General features: G+C 39.1%; 1 protein-coding gene across 2 annotated transcripts; it reads left to right on the top strand.

The window, feature by feature from the left end:
• Window positions 1-830: 830 nt before the first annotated feature.
• RSRC2 (arginine and serine rich coiled-coil 2) lies at window positions 831-13,751 on the top strand. Of its 2 annotated transcripts, XM_008634054.2 has the most exons (10): window positions 2,333-2,490; window positions 3,023-3,066; window positions 3,983-4,060; window positions 5,652-5,864; window positions 6,810-6,953; window positions 10,332-10,445; window positions 10,543-10,622; window positions 11,199-11,431; window positions 12,705-12,794; window positions 13,094-13,495. In XM_008634054.2, the coding sequence occupies exons 3-10, from the start codon at window positions 4,053-4,055 to the stop codon at window positions 13,271-13,273; spliced, it is 1,062 nt and encodes a 353-aa protein (XP_008632276.1). In that variant the 5' UTR covers window positions 2,333-2,490; window positions 3,023-3,066; window positions 3,983-4,052; the 3' UTR covers window positions 13,274-13,495. The 2 variants fall into 2 exon arrangements, with proteins under 2 accessions (XP_017590308.1, XP_008632276.1); XM_017734819.1 differs by lacking the exon at window positions 3,983-4,060 and having other exon boundaries at window positions 831-2,490; window positions 13,094-13,751.
• Window positions 13,752-14,034: the final 283 nt, after the last annotated feature.

Here is a 14,034-nt window from a genome sequence, read left to right as displayed (position 1 = left end):
GGCCGCGCTTCGCTCAACGCTTCAATCCATGTCTCCAGAAGTTTCTGTTTCATTCCTTGGGGCTTGGAGAGAGGCGAAGACTCCCTGGGACTGAGCCCCGGTGGTTCTATGGCTTGGGGGAGAAGTGCTGTGGCGATACTGGCGTTTCTCATGGGGAGTGTGGGGCGAAGCTTCTCTGTGAGGGGAGCGACCTGCTGTCTGTGCCGTGTTAAATTTTCGTTTCTCTACTTTTCTTCGCCCTTTGTGTTTGGTTACAGGTTTTTTTGTATCCAGTTAATTTCCTCCCATCCTGCTTTTTATGGTTAATATCGATGGGAAGCGCCTCTGCTGTAGTTACCACTGCCCTTCATGTTGAAACAGGGTCTAAGTGTAGTTTTATTTTCTCTGAAAAAATTCTGTCCTCTGGTAACGTATAAAGGAATTTCACCCCTGACTGGGTTGAAGAATCAGTAAAAGTTATCAGAGACTTTGCCTGATGTGGTTAATTTTTTCAAAAGTTGTTGAATAGTTTTGACAAAAAAAACCAACAAACCGGGCTTGAAAGTGGTAGAACTTTTCAAAGTTGACTTTAAGCGTTTTGCGGTGTCTAACCTGGTAATTAAGTATTTTATCTTGAAAGTTGGACCAGTGGTGAAACAGAACAGGGGGACTGTAAACTTCTGGAGAAAATTCTTTCAAAATTATTTTATTGTCGTTGTTATATAACTTAACCTGTTAAGATTAACATACATTTTTCTGTAAAAGGACTTTAATTATGTGCACGGGGGTTTGCACTTAGATTAAAGTATTACTACTATATTCAGAGGTTCCTCTAAAGTGTAGGTGAGGAGCTTATTCAAGGTAACACTGTGCCTGTGGCCAGTCTGTGAACTGAGAATAATCTCCCTGAATGCTATCAGCTTTTTTATTGCTGGGGTTTTTTTTTTGTAGCACAGAGATTTCCTTCAGGTGCAGAGCACAAGGGCACTAATGAGCAGCACTGTGTAAATAATGAGATTGGTGGCCTTGGAAAATGTGGCAGTGGGCTCAGTTTCACTTGGATGGTGTGTTTTAAATTCCAGCTAATTTACACTCTTAGCTGATATTCTCGTTCTTCTCAAGTAGCTTCAAAATGTAAACAGTAGTAGCTGAAATATAAATCCAAATATTTACCTGTAGCATGTAATGAAGAAAGTCTGCCATTAGTACACGGTATATTAATGACAATCTGCAATGCCTGTTGTGTAAGAAAAAGCAGCTGCTTTGTTTTCAAAGCAGTGGATGTAAATGAACATTTGAGAGATTTTCACATGTCTTGTTCAATTTGCAAACCGTTGATCAGTTGCAGTGAGTGGACAGCTGTAAGTTTGAGTCGTCTGCTACACTAAATGTCTTCCTGAGTAGCGATTCTGGGCCAAATGATGACCTTAGTGACATCTTCTGCAGCCCCATGGTGTTCAGAAGGTTTGATTATGACTGGCACTTAGGAGATCAGGACACAACCAGTGAACCTGTAAAATCATTAATGAGAGCAGATGCACCTTCTCAGTGTGTACTTTTTCACTCTGTTCCTTTCAGTGCATTGTACACCAGTTGTACTCATTTACCTCTCACAGACTGAGTTATAGAGTATCTTGATTTCACAAGATTAGTTTTTGGATTTAGTCCTTCTAGATCAAAGTTTAGAAGGAGTGAAGGGAACATCTTGGTTTTCATTATCTGAGAAAAATGCAATATTGTTGGAACAGGTGTAAGTGACCTGTATGTGCTCTCATACAAATAAATATTTTTGCACAGAGATACTGTTGAGGTGTTTCCTCATTCCAGAGTTAGCTAACACTAAAACAATGCACCTTGCTGCATTTCTCTCTTCAAAGTTCATTCCATGCTTCAGAACACTCTGGGGATTTTGTGCTGTGCCTCAGTAATGCCCAAACTTGTGAGGTCACTCAGATCTGTTGGGACAGCATTGTCCTTAAGTAATCCTGGTCATGGAAATGCTAAAAAGTGATTGAGCTACAAACACCATTTAGAGAAAACTGCATCAGAGTTTAGTGTTACTGATACTCTCAGAAGTACATGGAAAAAATAAAGTACACTTTAATGTAGTGAGAAAGCAAAATGTTCATTTTATGTCAGTTCTCTTTATTAAAATCTTGAAAAATCAATTTGCATGCATTTACACAGTTCACTGCAAGTCTATAAAGCTATTGTCCGAGCATGGGATGAACACAGCATTGTCTTTACAGAAAAAAAATTAGGTGTATCTTCAGAGGAAGCATGAGGTAAATTGGTTTTTTCTTGGTTTTCAGTCCTAAGCTTCTGCTTTTTAAACGTCCTGTCTTCATGTGTAGGGTAGTGATACAGAACGAGATGGAGTAGTCCCAGAAAAATCCTCTCCAGAAAGAGAGAAGAAAAAGGAACAATCAGATGCCTCCAGTTCTCCCAGAACATCAAAGCATCATTATTCGAGATCACGCTCACGGTCAAGGGAAAGAAGACGGAAATCAGGTATGGTCTCGATGGAAGCAAACTGCTTGTAGAGCTGAATTCTCTTTGAAGCAATTTTGGGAAAAACAGACCTAGCTCTAGTAACTTTTTAGAACTGGGAAAAAAATGGATCTGCTAACTTCAGGGGTGTATCCTAAATATTGAAACTGCTGAGGGAGAAGGTCTTATCAGTGTTGAGGGGATCGGGGAGGGGGGACATGATCAGACCGCACCAAACAGGAAACTGTCTTGTTTTGTTTCATTTTGATTAGATAAGCGTAGACTGGGATACTTTTGCATGGTTGTAAGGAGAGTAAGGTTACCTGGCAGGAAAACATGATTGGAGTATGATGTGGGTTAGTTTTTCACCGTCACTGCAAAGAACTGGGACTAACAACCAGAGTTTGCTTTCTGCAGTAGATATTCAAATAGTGCTGTTTGGTTTTTATGTTTTGACTTTAAGGGGTGGAGTAACAGAAAGGAGCTAGAAAGGTTATAGCCAGGTGATCGTCTCTTTATCTTGGTAAATGACAGTAAATGTTTTCTTCTCCAGATACTGAAGGCAGAAAACACAGAAGCCGGAGCAGAAGCAAAGAGGTAATTAACACTTTGTAGCGTTTAGGTAATTGTACATCTTAAAAGATATCTTGTAGTAATGCACATATGTATGTGTAAACCTATATAAATGACTTTATGGTAAGTACAAGAAATTGAAAACTTTAAGCTTAAAAATGGATATGGAGAGCCTTTCATAGTGAAGCATGATTGCAGCCATCATGTTGACAAGGTAATAGCTTTATAGAGAGTGCTTTCAGAAACTAGTAACTTAATTTCTTTCTTTTTTTTTCTTCTTTTTTTTTTAATTTTTGTGGAAACAGCCGAGAGAGTTCATGTGGAGAAGTAGGATGGTGTTCTTGATCACTTTTACAGAGCTTCCATTATCCAAAAGCCTTGGGTGGCTTTGTTCCTGGCCAGTGTTCAGGACTTTGAATAATACATACCTGTCTACTTAGGTGTATTAAAAATAATTCCCCACTGGACTGAGCTATGTTTATTGCATCCTTTAATTGTAAAGGCTGTCATAGCTTGACAAACAAGCTGAGTCAGCTGGAAATGTGACAGTAGCAGCAAAAATTTCAGAGGGCTGTCTCTTAAAATAAATGAATGTGTATGTGTATATATAGGGGAGTGAGAAGAGACAGCATCAATAATGCCTTAAAAATAACTGGCTCACACACCAGAGAAGAGCTGAAACAAGCAAACCAGGAGCATCGAAATAATCATAAAGAAGCTTAAGCCGTGTGGGGCAATAGGCTGGGACAGATAAGGGACTTTTTAACTTCAAACCCGGGTCAGGAACTTCTCCCTCCCACATTCCAATGGAAGCTCTGTTTAAAAAAAAAAAAAAAAAAAAAAAGAAAGGAGGAAAGAAAAATCTAGGCGAGTTTTTGTGAAATTGAATAATATATTGTTTAGCTCACATGATAACATTTCTATAATAAATCATACTCAGCGTGCTAATGCGCGAAGAGACTGAACTGAAGACGCTGCAGACTCAGATAGCAAAATTATAAGCCTACTTCATGATAAGGTAACTATTAGTCATTCAAACTCATATTTCCCTTAAAAATATCTTAAATCCGTTATGGGATATAATGGTGGTTTTATTACTAAGTGTGTGTCTGAAAAATGTGATTAAAATAAAAAATTCTAAGACTCTTTAATGATTAAAAACAAAGGTGTTTAAAATCCTGTCCAGTGCTTTGCTAGGTTGTTGGATCTAATCTTACACAATTTATTTAGCAGCTTTTAAGTTTCACAGAGTGAACAGATGAGAAATTATCTCCCACAGTAGATGTACTGTTGTCATTGATTTGCAATATTAAGCTCTGTCTGTAGACTAAATGCTGAATATCAGTAGTTCTTCTTAGTATGTATGTGAGAACTATTTATATAAATACATACTTAAAATTAGTGTACAGGTAACCTCAGATGTAACAACTGATTATTATAGGATTTAAAAATGAAATACTGTGAAAGCAGGAAAATTATCTAATATTTGTTAACTTGAAGAACAGTAATCAAATATATTTAGAAATGGATACCAATTAATAAAAAGTTAGGTTTGGACAAGTGGGTATAATATATTCTCCAGATTCATTTGAGAAAGAGTTCTGATGGAAGAAAAGGTTTTATGAGTAGTTAACAGATACAGATAAGCAAGAAAACCAACCAAACAACTTTTGAATAATTGGGGTTTATCTAAAATGAATGTATCATGCTTGATCTGTGACTTGAGCAGAACATTATTAAAATGTAACACTTAGTGGGCTATACTTTTGTGCTGGAAAGGTTTCAAAACACACTGGATATATTAAGAAAGGGTGTTGATGTCACGACTTAGTCTCTAAGGAGAGCACTGGCAAAAATCGGGTCTGACCTTGCTAAATATTTTTGGCATTGCAGCTATAAAAAGGAATTTTTTTTTTTTTCTTTTTTTAAGAGGCACTGCAGGAAGGAATTGCGGTATAGTGGAGCAGCATATCTGTAATTTAAAACTACTGTGGGAAGTCTGAGTGATGCATGTTCGTTTGAAATACTAAAAGTGGGATGTCAGCCATGTAAATTATCGCTTTGCTTAGTAAAAACTGTTGGAAGTTACTGAAGAGAGTTTTGCTGTAGAAAATAATTACCCAGTGATGACTAGAAGATTTTTTTTAGTTCTAAAAGCAAAATAGTATGTCTGTAACTATGTGTGGATTTTAGTAACTTTCTACATGGAAGGCTTAGGCAAATATTAAATAGTCACTGCAGCTCTGTTTATATACATGCATATTCATAAATTGTCAGGTTCTTTAAGATAGGTACTTATGTGCTTGGAATGGAGACAATAACTGAAAAGGACAGGTTTTTTGTTACAATGCTGTGAGTCTTATATGGAAGCACTGTAAAGATACCTTGATGGATACCTTAAAAATCTTTTATAGACAGTGGGAGGAGGGAAAAGGGGAAAAAATGATAAGAGTTCATTTGCAACTTTGGGTAGTTGGTGGCATTAGGTAAAGCAGCCGTGGCTCATGATTGAGTCACACTCCTAAGGTTACTAATGTTGCATCACAACTTAGCATTTTTATCTTCTGATACCCATACTAACTCTCTTTGTTGCACTATTTTCCTGAAAGAACCAACTTCTTCTTAAAACAGGCAAGAAGACATGAATCCAAAGAGAAGTCCTCCAAGAAGCACAAATCTGAAGATCACAATGACAAAGAGCATTCTTCTGACAAGGGAAGAGATAGCCTAAATTCATCTGAAAATGGTGAGGAGAGGCATAAACGCAAAGAGAGAAAGTCATCCAGAGGGAGGAGTCATTCAAGATCCAGGTCTCGGGAAAGGTAAGTTGTTATATGTGATTATTGTGTGAGTGTATTTCCAAAAGGCATATTTGGAATTATTGTAGACTACTGAAGTACAGCTGAGCTCTGTTCCTGACCTAGTGCAAAGCATCAGTTTATATTGCATGTTTCAGTTTTCACTGGGTAGTGCGTTTGTAGATAGTTTTTTTGCAGATTGGTTTGAAATAAAAGTACAAAATAGCTCTCAGACTTTATGTAGGGATGTGTCTCATGTTTATAATTGGTATAGAAAATATTAAACAGAGTATTAAATGTATCCTATTGTCAGTGACAGGAAAGCAAATACACCTTAGGCTCTTTACCTCCTAGATCATGAGCTTCCTCAGAGGGAGTGCTGGCCAGTTCTCCTCGCCTGGTAGCCCACCCAGCATGTTCTGAGGGTAGGAAAATTGCCTGGGACAAACAGGCTGCTGCCAGCAGAACTTCTTCCTTTGTAGCTGAGGGATCTGCAGCAAACAGGGTAGCAAGGAACAAGCTTTGGCTAATGACAGGCTGAGGGACTGGATGTGACTCACAGGCTGGAATTTGAGCATCTTTCCCAGAGGTCTTCAAATACCATGGAGAGGAGCAGGATTTTGTTGCCTTGGATTTAACACTCTTACATCAGATTAGTTTGGCTTTATATTTGTTTTGAGATGTACACTTCAGTGAACAGCTAAAAATAAGCGTCGTTGAGTATGGTTATTTACATAAACTGTGCAGCTCAGTTGTGGCTGGTGGTGGGGTTTGGTTCCTTTCCCATTTCATCCCTTTCCTACAGCTTAACCTGTTCTAGGCATGAGAATTTCCATGTGTAGTTTGTAGTCTCCCCACCCTGCCTGGTCCATTTTTTTCTCTGTGGTGACGAACCCATGTGTAAGTCCTTAAGTACAAACTGCATTTGAACACAAGAATATGTATAAGAATTCGGGGCATGTGTTTCAGACGTCATCGTAGTAGAAGTCGTGATAGGAAAAAATCCCGATCTCGCAGCAGAGAGAGAAAGCGACGGATCAGATCTCGCTCTAGATCAAGATCTAGACACAGACATAGAAGTAGAAGTAAAAGCAGAACTAGGAGCAGAAGCAGGTAAGTGTTGCCTTCCGTATACTTGGTGACGTTTGGTTGAACATTCTGTGGTGGGCTGATGGGATGGATTTGCCACTTAATGTCTGTTCAGTGCGGCTAAATGTGTTGGGCCTTTTTGCAGCTGTGCTGAGAGAGTGGGTTCAGGACTGGGTGGCTTGCTTAGTCTTACAGAGACATTTGTCCTAGACAGCTGAAAGGTCTCAAACTCTTGGCTTTTCATAGTTTGACTTCTTGTTACCAATATTATTGAAGTGGGAAGAACTGAAGAATAAGATACAGGTGACCCTTTCGTGTGTTTGATTAAATAGTAGTGTGGTTGGCATAGTGGTGTATTTATCCCTTCAGTTTGTGTATGTAGGAGAAAAGGAGAGTTTAACTGGGAATCACTGGCTGTCAGAGCAGATACACAGATCAGAAACTAATTCTGATCAGCTCCACAAAGTTGATTTAATTTTTCTGTGAAGTGACAGTTGGGGTGGTGTTAAGGTGAATTTTAGTTCAGATGGATCATTTCTGATGTGAATGTACTCTTCAGTGTTAGTGATTACGAGCTCCTCTTTGTCAAGTTCAGCTTGAGAATATTTATAACATTATTTTTTTTCCCTTCAGTGTTTTGATTTCTTCCTTTAATTCTGGAAGCACTTGATCTAGATACATACTGTCTTGGTCTGGGTCTGTGACAGAGTTGAGATTCCATACCTCACGTAGGATATGCTGAAGTTGACATTTTCATCACTGTATAGAAGTTAATGTTTTTCAATACTGATAATGCATTCAGTATTTTGGTGTAGAATTCTGAGTCTCTGTATCACCTTTGCATTCTTAATGCCCTGTAGGATTTTCTCAATGGTGAAGCTGAAATACAACTTAATGACTGCTACAGATGTTTTGTTGAAAGTAGTTTGAATGAAAATCAGTGTCCCTGCAGAGCTCCAAGAAAGTGTTGACAGTGTTCCAGTTCTCTTAGTGTGTTTTCACCAGAATATTTTAAATTGCCCTATGACTGGTTATGACTGCTCAACATTACAGTGGAACATTGGAGTCTTAACAATCACACTCGTGTAATGCTACAACATCCCTTGTGAAACTGTTCAGAAGACTTATCTTTCTGAAGAAATAGTTGAATTACATGGTTTGTGTCATATTTTTGATATGCACTTTCTACCAAACATTGAGCTGGGGTGAGTAGAGCTGGGTCTGCAGTTGGTACACGTTACTTGTATTTAATGGTATTTAAGCCACATTCAGCACGTTCTGCAAGGCTTTGGCTCCCCATTTTTGCCAGTTACTGTAGATAATTTGCACATACTGTTTTTAAAAGTCATTTTGAATGTTGTGTTTAATGGCTCCATAAAAACTTCATGCCCCAGAATAGATTTTGGCTTCTGCAGTGGAATTCAAATTACCTGAAACAAAACATCAAAGGTGGGAAGAAAATGTAAGGGATAGTCATAGCTTAGGAGTTTCTCCAACTGGAAACAGGCCTCGTGGGATACTGGTGGACATACTGCAAGAATCCTTTTCTTTTAAGTACTCTTTGTGTCTTGCACATCCTAGAGGGTGCATGTAAATGAGGCATAAGTCTTTTTTTTATCCGGAGCTAGAACACTTCATCAAGTTCAGGGCTCAGACAAAGCCCAGAAAAGAAAGTGACTTATGGGGCAATCCTCAAGGCAAACTCTGCACAAGCCAGATAAAGATGATGTGGAAATCTACCCTGTTAAAGCTCAGCCTGTGAAAGGAATTCCCTCATTCCTGACATCCAGTATTTGTTGTGTTACAGTGAGCAGGCTGTGGCAGAAGCATTTGTAAATGGCAGAGCTTGACTTTCTCTTGATGGTTCTTTGCATAATCTCAAGCTCAGATTTTGAAGTGATCTGTCCTCACAGGCATTTAAAGCAATTTTTTTGTTTGTGAGTGCCTAGAACCTCCTAGCAGTTCTTTAGTGGTGTGGCTCTGATTAAATGCTAGGTGGAAAAGATGACACCAGCTGCTTGTTTCAAATGGAAATACTTCAATACAAAAGCTCAAATATTTATTTCCTTGATGTTTACCAGTGCAATAAAGCATCAGACCAAAGACAAGACCAAACAACAATAGTCAGCACGGGAAAAATGAAGGTATCTTTGAAACATGCATTACATCTTATCTCAGGAATGCAGATCTGTCACTTCCCAGTGCCTGAATCTGCATCTTGTCATCTTCTCTGAAAAGATAAGTCTTGCCTCCTTTGTATTCTACCAGATTTGTCATGTAAACAAGGATCTTTTTGTAACTTCAGTCTGCCTTTCATGATGTTTGTAGATGCTGCCCAGGTTGCAAACAGAAGAAAGGGAATATCTGAATGCCATGGAAAGTGGCTGTTGTCAAGTTAGCCATTATCCCCAGTTAGCTGTTACTCCAAATAGGTGATAATAACATTTAAAAAAATTGCAGAAACACCTTTGTGCATCTGAGCTTACTGATTATGGCAAATCTGGGAAAAGTGTGAGTGATATCACCTGTAAACTGAGCTTTGTTGAACACTCTCAGTGACTGTGACTTCTTAGTTTGAAACACCAGTGTCAGAGACTTAAACTGGGATAAACCCTATCTCTTGTACTGTAGATATTGATGATCCTGGCACAGAGGACTGCCAATAGTACTTTTTATGTATATTTTGAGTAGCTGTTATTCAGATGGGATTAGATATAAATGTCCTAAGAATGACTCCTGCTTGGAGGGAGGTGGGGAGAAGGTTAGTAAAGAAGAGTTGAACTGAATACTTTGGTATTTTGCTTAAAAATATATTCTAACTGGGTCATTTTCAGATGGTCAGGCTCCAGGTAATTCATGCTTCAGAGTTCTCTTCCCAAGAGAAACCCAAGACAAATCACATGTTCAGCTTAGTAGACTCCTTCAAAGCACTTTTAGGGGAGAGTAATAGTAATTTCCTGAAGTACTATTCCACTTCTTAAATTGGGCCTCTTCAAAATGCTCCTTATTAACATAATTACAGTGCTTGGAGGTCTCTTATGGCTTTAATGCGTTCTTCTAGCTTGATTCATTCAAGTTCTCTTGCAATTGACTTTACCAGAAATTAGATGATTTTCCTTAGGATTTAGAATCTCTGGAGCAGATCTATTTGTTCTGAACACTTAAGTATGAGAGGGTAGATGAATACCCAGAGTTGTGCATTCTCGTACAGCTGGAAATCTTCAGTTTTAGCTCTGTGTTGTTACAAGGCAACTGTTGTAGTATAAACTCTCTGAAAAGATTTTCTTGAGAGCTCCAAATTAATTATAAAGCAAATTTTCAATGCTGTGATCAAATACTTTATGAAATGTTAAGCTGCAAGTGTACCTTCATTGTTTTAGCAACTGTTAAATTTGGTTACAGAGAGCGAAAGAAAAGAATTGAAAAGCCCCGAAGGTTCATCAGGAGGTTTTCGAGCCCTCCGCCTTTCCGGGGACGGAACACAGCTATGGATGCACAGGAAGCCTTAGCCAGAAGGTCAGAAATTGTGGTGATTTTGATGATATGTGACATGACTAGGCTCCTGATGTTGATTTTGCATGTCTAAATGGTTTTTATTTTCATGTGTCTTTAGGCTGGAAAGAGCAAAGAAACTGCAAGAACAGAGAGAGAAAGAAATGGTTGAAAAACAGAAGCAACAGGAAATGGCTGCAGGTAGTCCATGTGTATTAGATTAATTCTGAACAGCAGTGTGAGTGGAAGATGGAGTAGGCCTATGTTAATGGAGTGTTGCAATCTTATTTGACAGATGGGCAGGTTGTCTTTATGTAATTGCTAATAAGAACCACAGTGAGAACTAGGAAATGTTGAAAAAACCAAAACTAAAAAAAAAGAAACTAAACCCCAACAAAAACTATTGGGATTTCTTATTACTTGCTGAGTGTACAAGAAAAATGTTGTATCTTAGGCTGTTAAAGTATTTTATGATAGCCATTGGGCTGCTACTTGCTCAGTGGGCTATTTAGAACCACAAGGTGCATTAGTTTCACTTCTGGTTCTGGTTTATTTAAAACTGCTGGAGGCATGTTCCTTAGTTGACAAATCACATGTATTCATTTTATCATGCATTTGTTATTTGTGCACTTCCAACTTCTATTGAAGGGAAAAGTTTGAGGGGTTTGGCTTTTTTGTTTGGTTCTGGGGCAGGTTGGTGATTGGGTTTTGTGTGTATGTTGGGGTTTTTCCCCCAAAGTCTGAAGTTACTTCTAGCAAGTTCCCTTTGTTCCTCAGCGGCTGCAGCCACAGGAGGCTCCGTCATCAACGTTGCTGCTCTGCTGGCGTCAGGGACACAAGTGACCCCTCAGATCGCCATGGCAGCTCAGATGGCAGCGCTCCAGGCCAAGGCACTGGCAGAGACTGGCATAGCTGTGCCCAGCTATTACAACCCAGCAGCAGTGAACCCCATGAAGTTTGCTGAGCAAGAGAAAAAGCGGAAGATGCTTTGGCAAGGCAAAAAGGAAGGGGTAATGTTGGCTTTTCTTACCTTCATAAACTTGTTTGGGAATATCTTGTACTCAGTTTAAGGATGCTGATTAATGTTATTTCCAGCACAACTGCTTTCATACCGGTTAGCAAGTTTTAATATCAGCCTGAGGTAAACTTTAGTAAAACCAGGAGCTGAGCTTTGATGATCCTTGTGGGTCCCTTCCAGCTCAGAATGTTCTGTGATGTAGGAGTGAAAGGACTAAGATAATTAGTCCTTCCGTGATAAAATAGTTGTGACACAAGAGTCAAGGAAACCCCAAATATCATAAAGCCTCATAATCTGAGGTGTAGTTGGATCTCAGTGTTGCTTTTGTCAGTTTACCTACGACTTGCAACTAAACATCAAATCCAGATGGCCTCCCCTTACTGGGAAGGGATGGCTAAGGTACAGAGTGTGTAATTGACCTCTCCTTTGTTGGACTGTGGAGATTTCTCATGTGGTAGTTGTGTCCTCTCCAGTTGCAGATTTCAAAGACAAGTCTGTTGACCTTGCTGGTAACTTTTCAGGACCAGAGTAATGCGATATTAACCCTAACAAAAGTTGTAAATACAAATAAGCCTTCATGCTTTTGTGCTGTGTCAAATGTCTTTGCAATTAGTGAAGTAAGAAAGGCACTTATGGCAGTTGCTTTTTTGAAAAGTTGCTGGATTTCTGTAGAGTTTTTGCCTCCTGGTACTGTGGAAAAAATGGCCATTTTAATATTTGTAGTTTTGTCTTTTGTTACTCTGGTATAGAAGTGTTTGTTAGGCTGGTTTGCATCATGCAGCAGTTATGTAACAAGCTCCCTTACCTTTTCACAGACTGTTCCATAAGATGTGAAAAACAAACCAGTTCCCATGGCAATGGTGGGATACAAAAGGGAGGGCAGGAGAACCCTGAATGCTCTCTGGGCACTTCTTCCTGAATTGTGCTGTATATTGATTAATTGCAATAAACAAATTCGGTTTTCCATAATTTACCTTAAGCCTCAATTCTCACCAGGCTTCCAGACCTTTGGAAATGCCCAAGGAAGGAACAAACCTCAGTTTTGAACACCATGGTTAGGTAGACTTCCCTCACAAAGAGCTCCTGTGAGGATGCTGCAGGAGGAATGTCAGACTTGGAAACCTTTTACTTCTAGCCGTGGTACAGAATGGGCTCATCTTTAGCACTGTTGCTTTGCTTGCTGCTCTATTGTGCTATTAATGGAATCTTACGTAAAAAGGTGACACGTTTGTTTTGTTTTGTTTTTTTTTTTTAATTCTGAACAGGATAAATCACAGTCTGCCGAAATATGGGAAAAACTAAATTTTGGAAATAAGGACCAAAATGTCAAATTCAGAAAACTGATGGGCATTAAGGTAAAGAATCCTGAATATGTAATTAAGTTTATTAACTGCAGGATAGTGATTTCTCTTTTTATTTTAGCGTACCTTAGCCAGTTAAGATTTTAAGATAAAAGCTCTTAACTACAACAGGTTAAGTATCTACTAAGTTCAGAAACAGCATCTAAATTTGAATTTAATTCAAAAAGCAACTGGGTGAAGGCCTGTGTGTTTCTTGACAGAGAAAATCTGCACAAGGATGTTGCAGCAATAATCTTGTAGGAATTTGTGAGCCCCTACTTGCCTGGAGCTGATGTTTTGTGTTCTGTTTCCAGAGCGAGGATGAAGCTGGCTGCAGTTCTGTGGACGAGGAGAGTTACAAAACGCTGAAGCAGCAGGAGGAGGTGTTCAGAAATCTGGATGCGCAGTATGAAATGGCAAGATCACAGACTCACACGCAAAGAGGAATGGGATTGGGGTTCACATCTTCCATGCGAGGAATGGATGCAGTTTGAAAAAAGAAAGGAAGGAAAAAAAAAGGCTGTTTTGAAGTTTGGGACTGTGGAAGGTTCTTGTTCACATATTGGGTCCTTGTTCACCAAAAAGCTAGCATTCTAGCTTGCATGGGTGTTGCATTGACTTTAATTTATTGAAAAATACAATTTTTTTTGTAAATATCAGATTAGTGATACTGGTGTTAGTGTTGTAATCAGGTTATACCCACTTCCATTAAACTTGACAGAACTAGAGGAGGACAGTATTTTTTAGTTAAAAGTTCTACTTTTCAAACCAAGCAGCAGATGGGATGAACTCATACATGGATATTTCGTGTCCACTGTCTTGTGTACTTTTGTACTTTAACCTTGTACAGTTATTTTCAATTCTTGAAACATGAAAGAAACATTGTGTAGATGTTATTTAGCGGTCTGGGCCAATAGGCACATAATCCAGTGCAAAAAAACTGGTTAATAATAAAGACTTTTTTTTCTCTAAGGTCATATGGTAATTTGTCTTTTGGGCCAAACTCCCATCAGCCAGTTAAGAGAAGGGAAAACTTAAGGAGGTTTTGGTTTGGTTCTTTTGAAGTAGGATTTGCCTAAAATACTGCAGTGAGGGGCCTTACTGCAGCCACCCTACTTGAGATACTCTTGCCCTGCACGCTGCTGCTGCCCCATCTCTCTCCACCTCTGACCCTTTCTCGGAAGAGGAAGAAAATTCCCAAACCGGGAGCGATGCCGGTTCTGGAGGCGGGAGCGCGTCCTCCATTTGTGAGTAC

The sequence above is a fragment of the Corvus brachyrhynchos genome, unplaced genomic scaffold (genome assembly GCF_000691975.1).
Source record: "Corvus brachyrhynchos isolate BGI_N302 unplaced genomic scaffold, ASM69197v1 scaffold114, whole genome shotgun sequence".
Lineage (NCBI taxonomy): Eukaryota > Metazoa > Chordata > Aves > Passeriformes > Corvidae > Corvus > Corvus brachyrhynchos.
The sequence above is the reverse complement of the archived record's forward strand: the minus strand, read 5'-3'. Positions and strand labels throughout refer to the sequence as shown.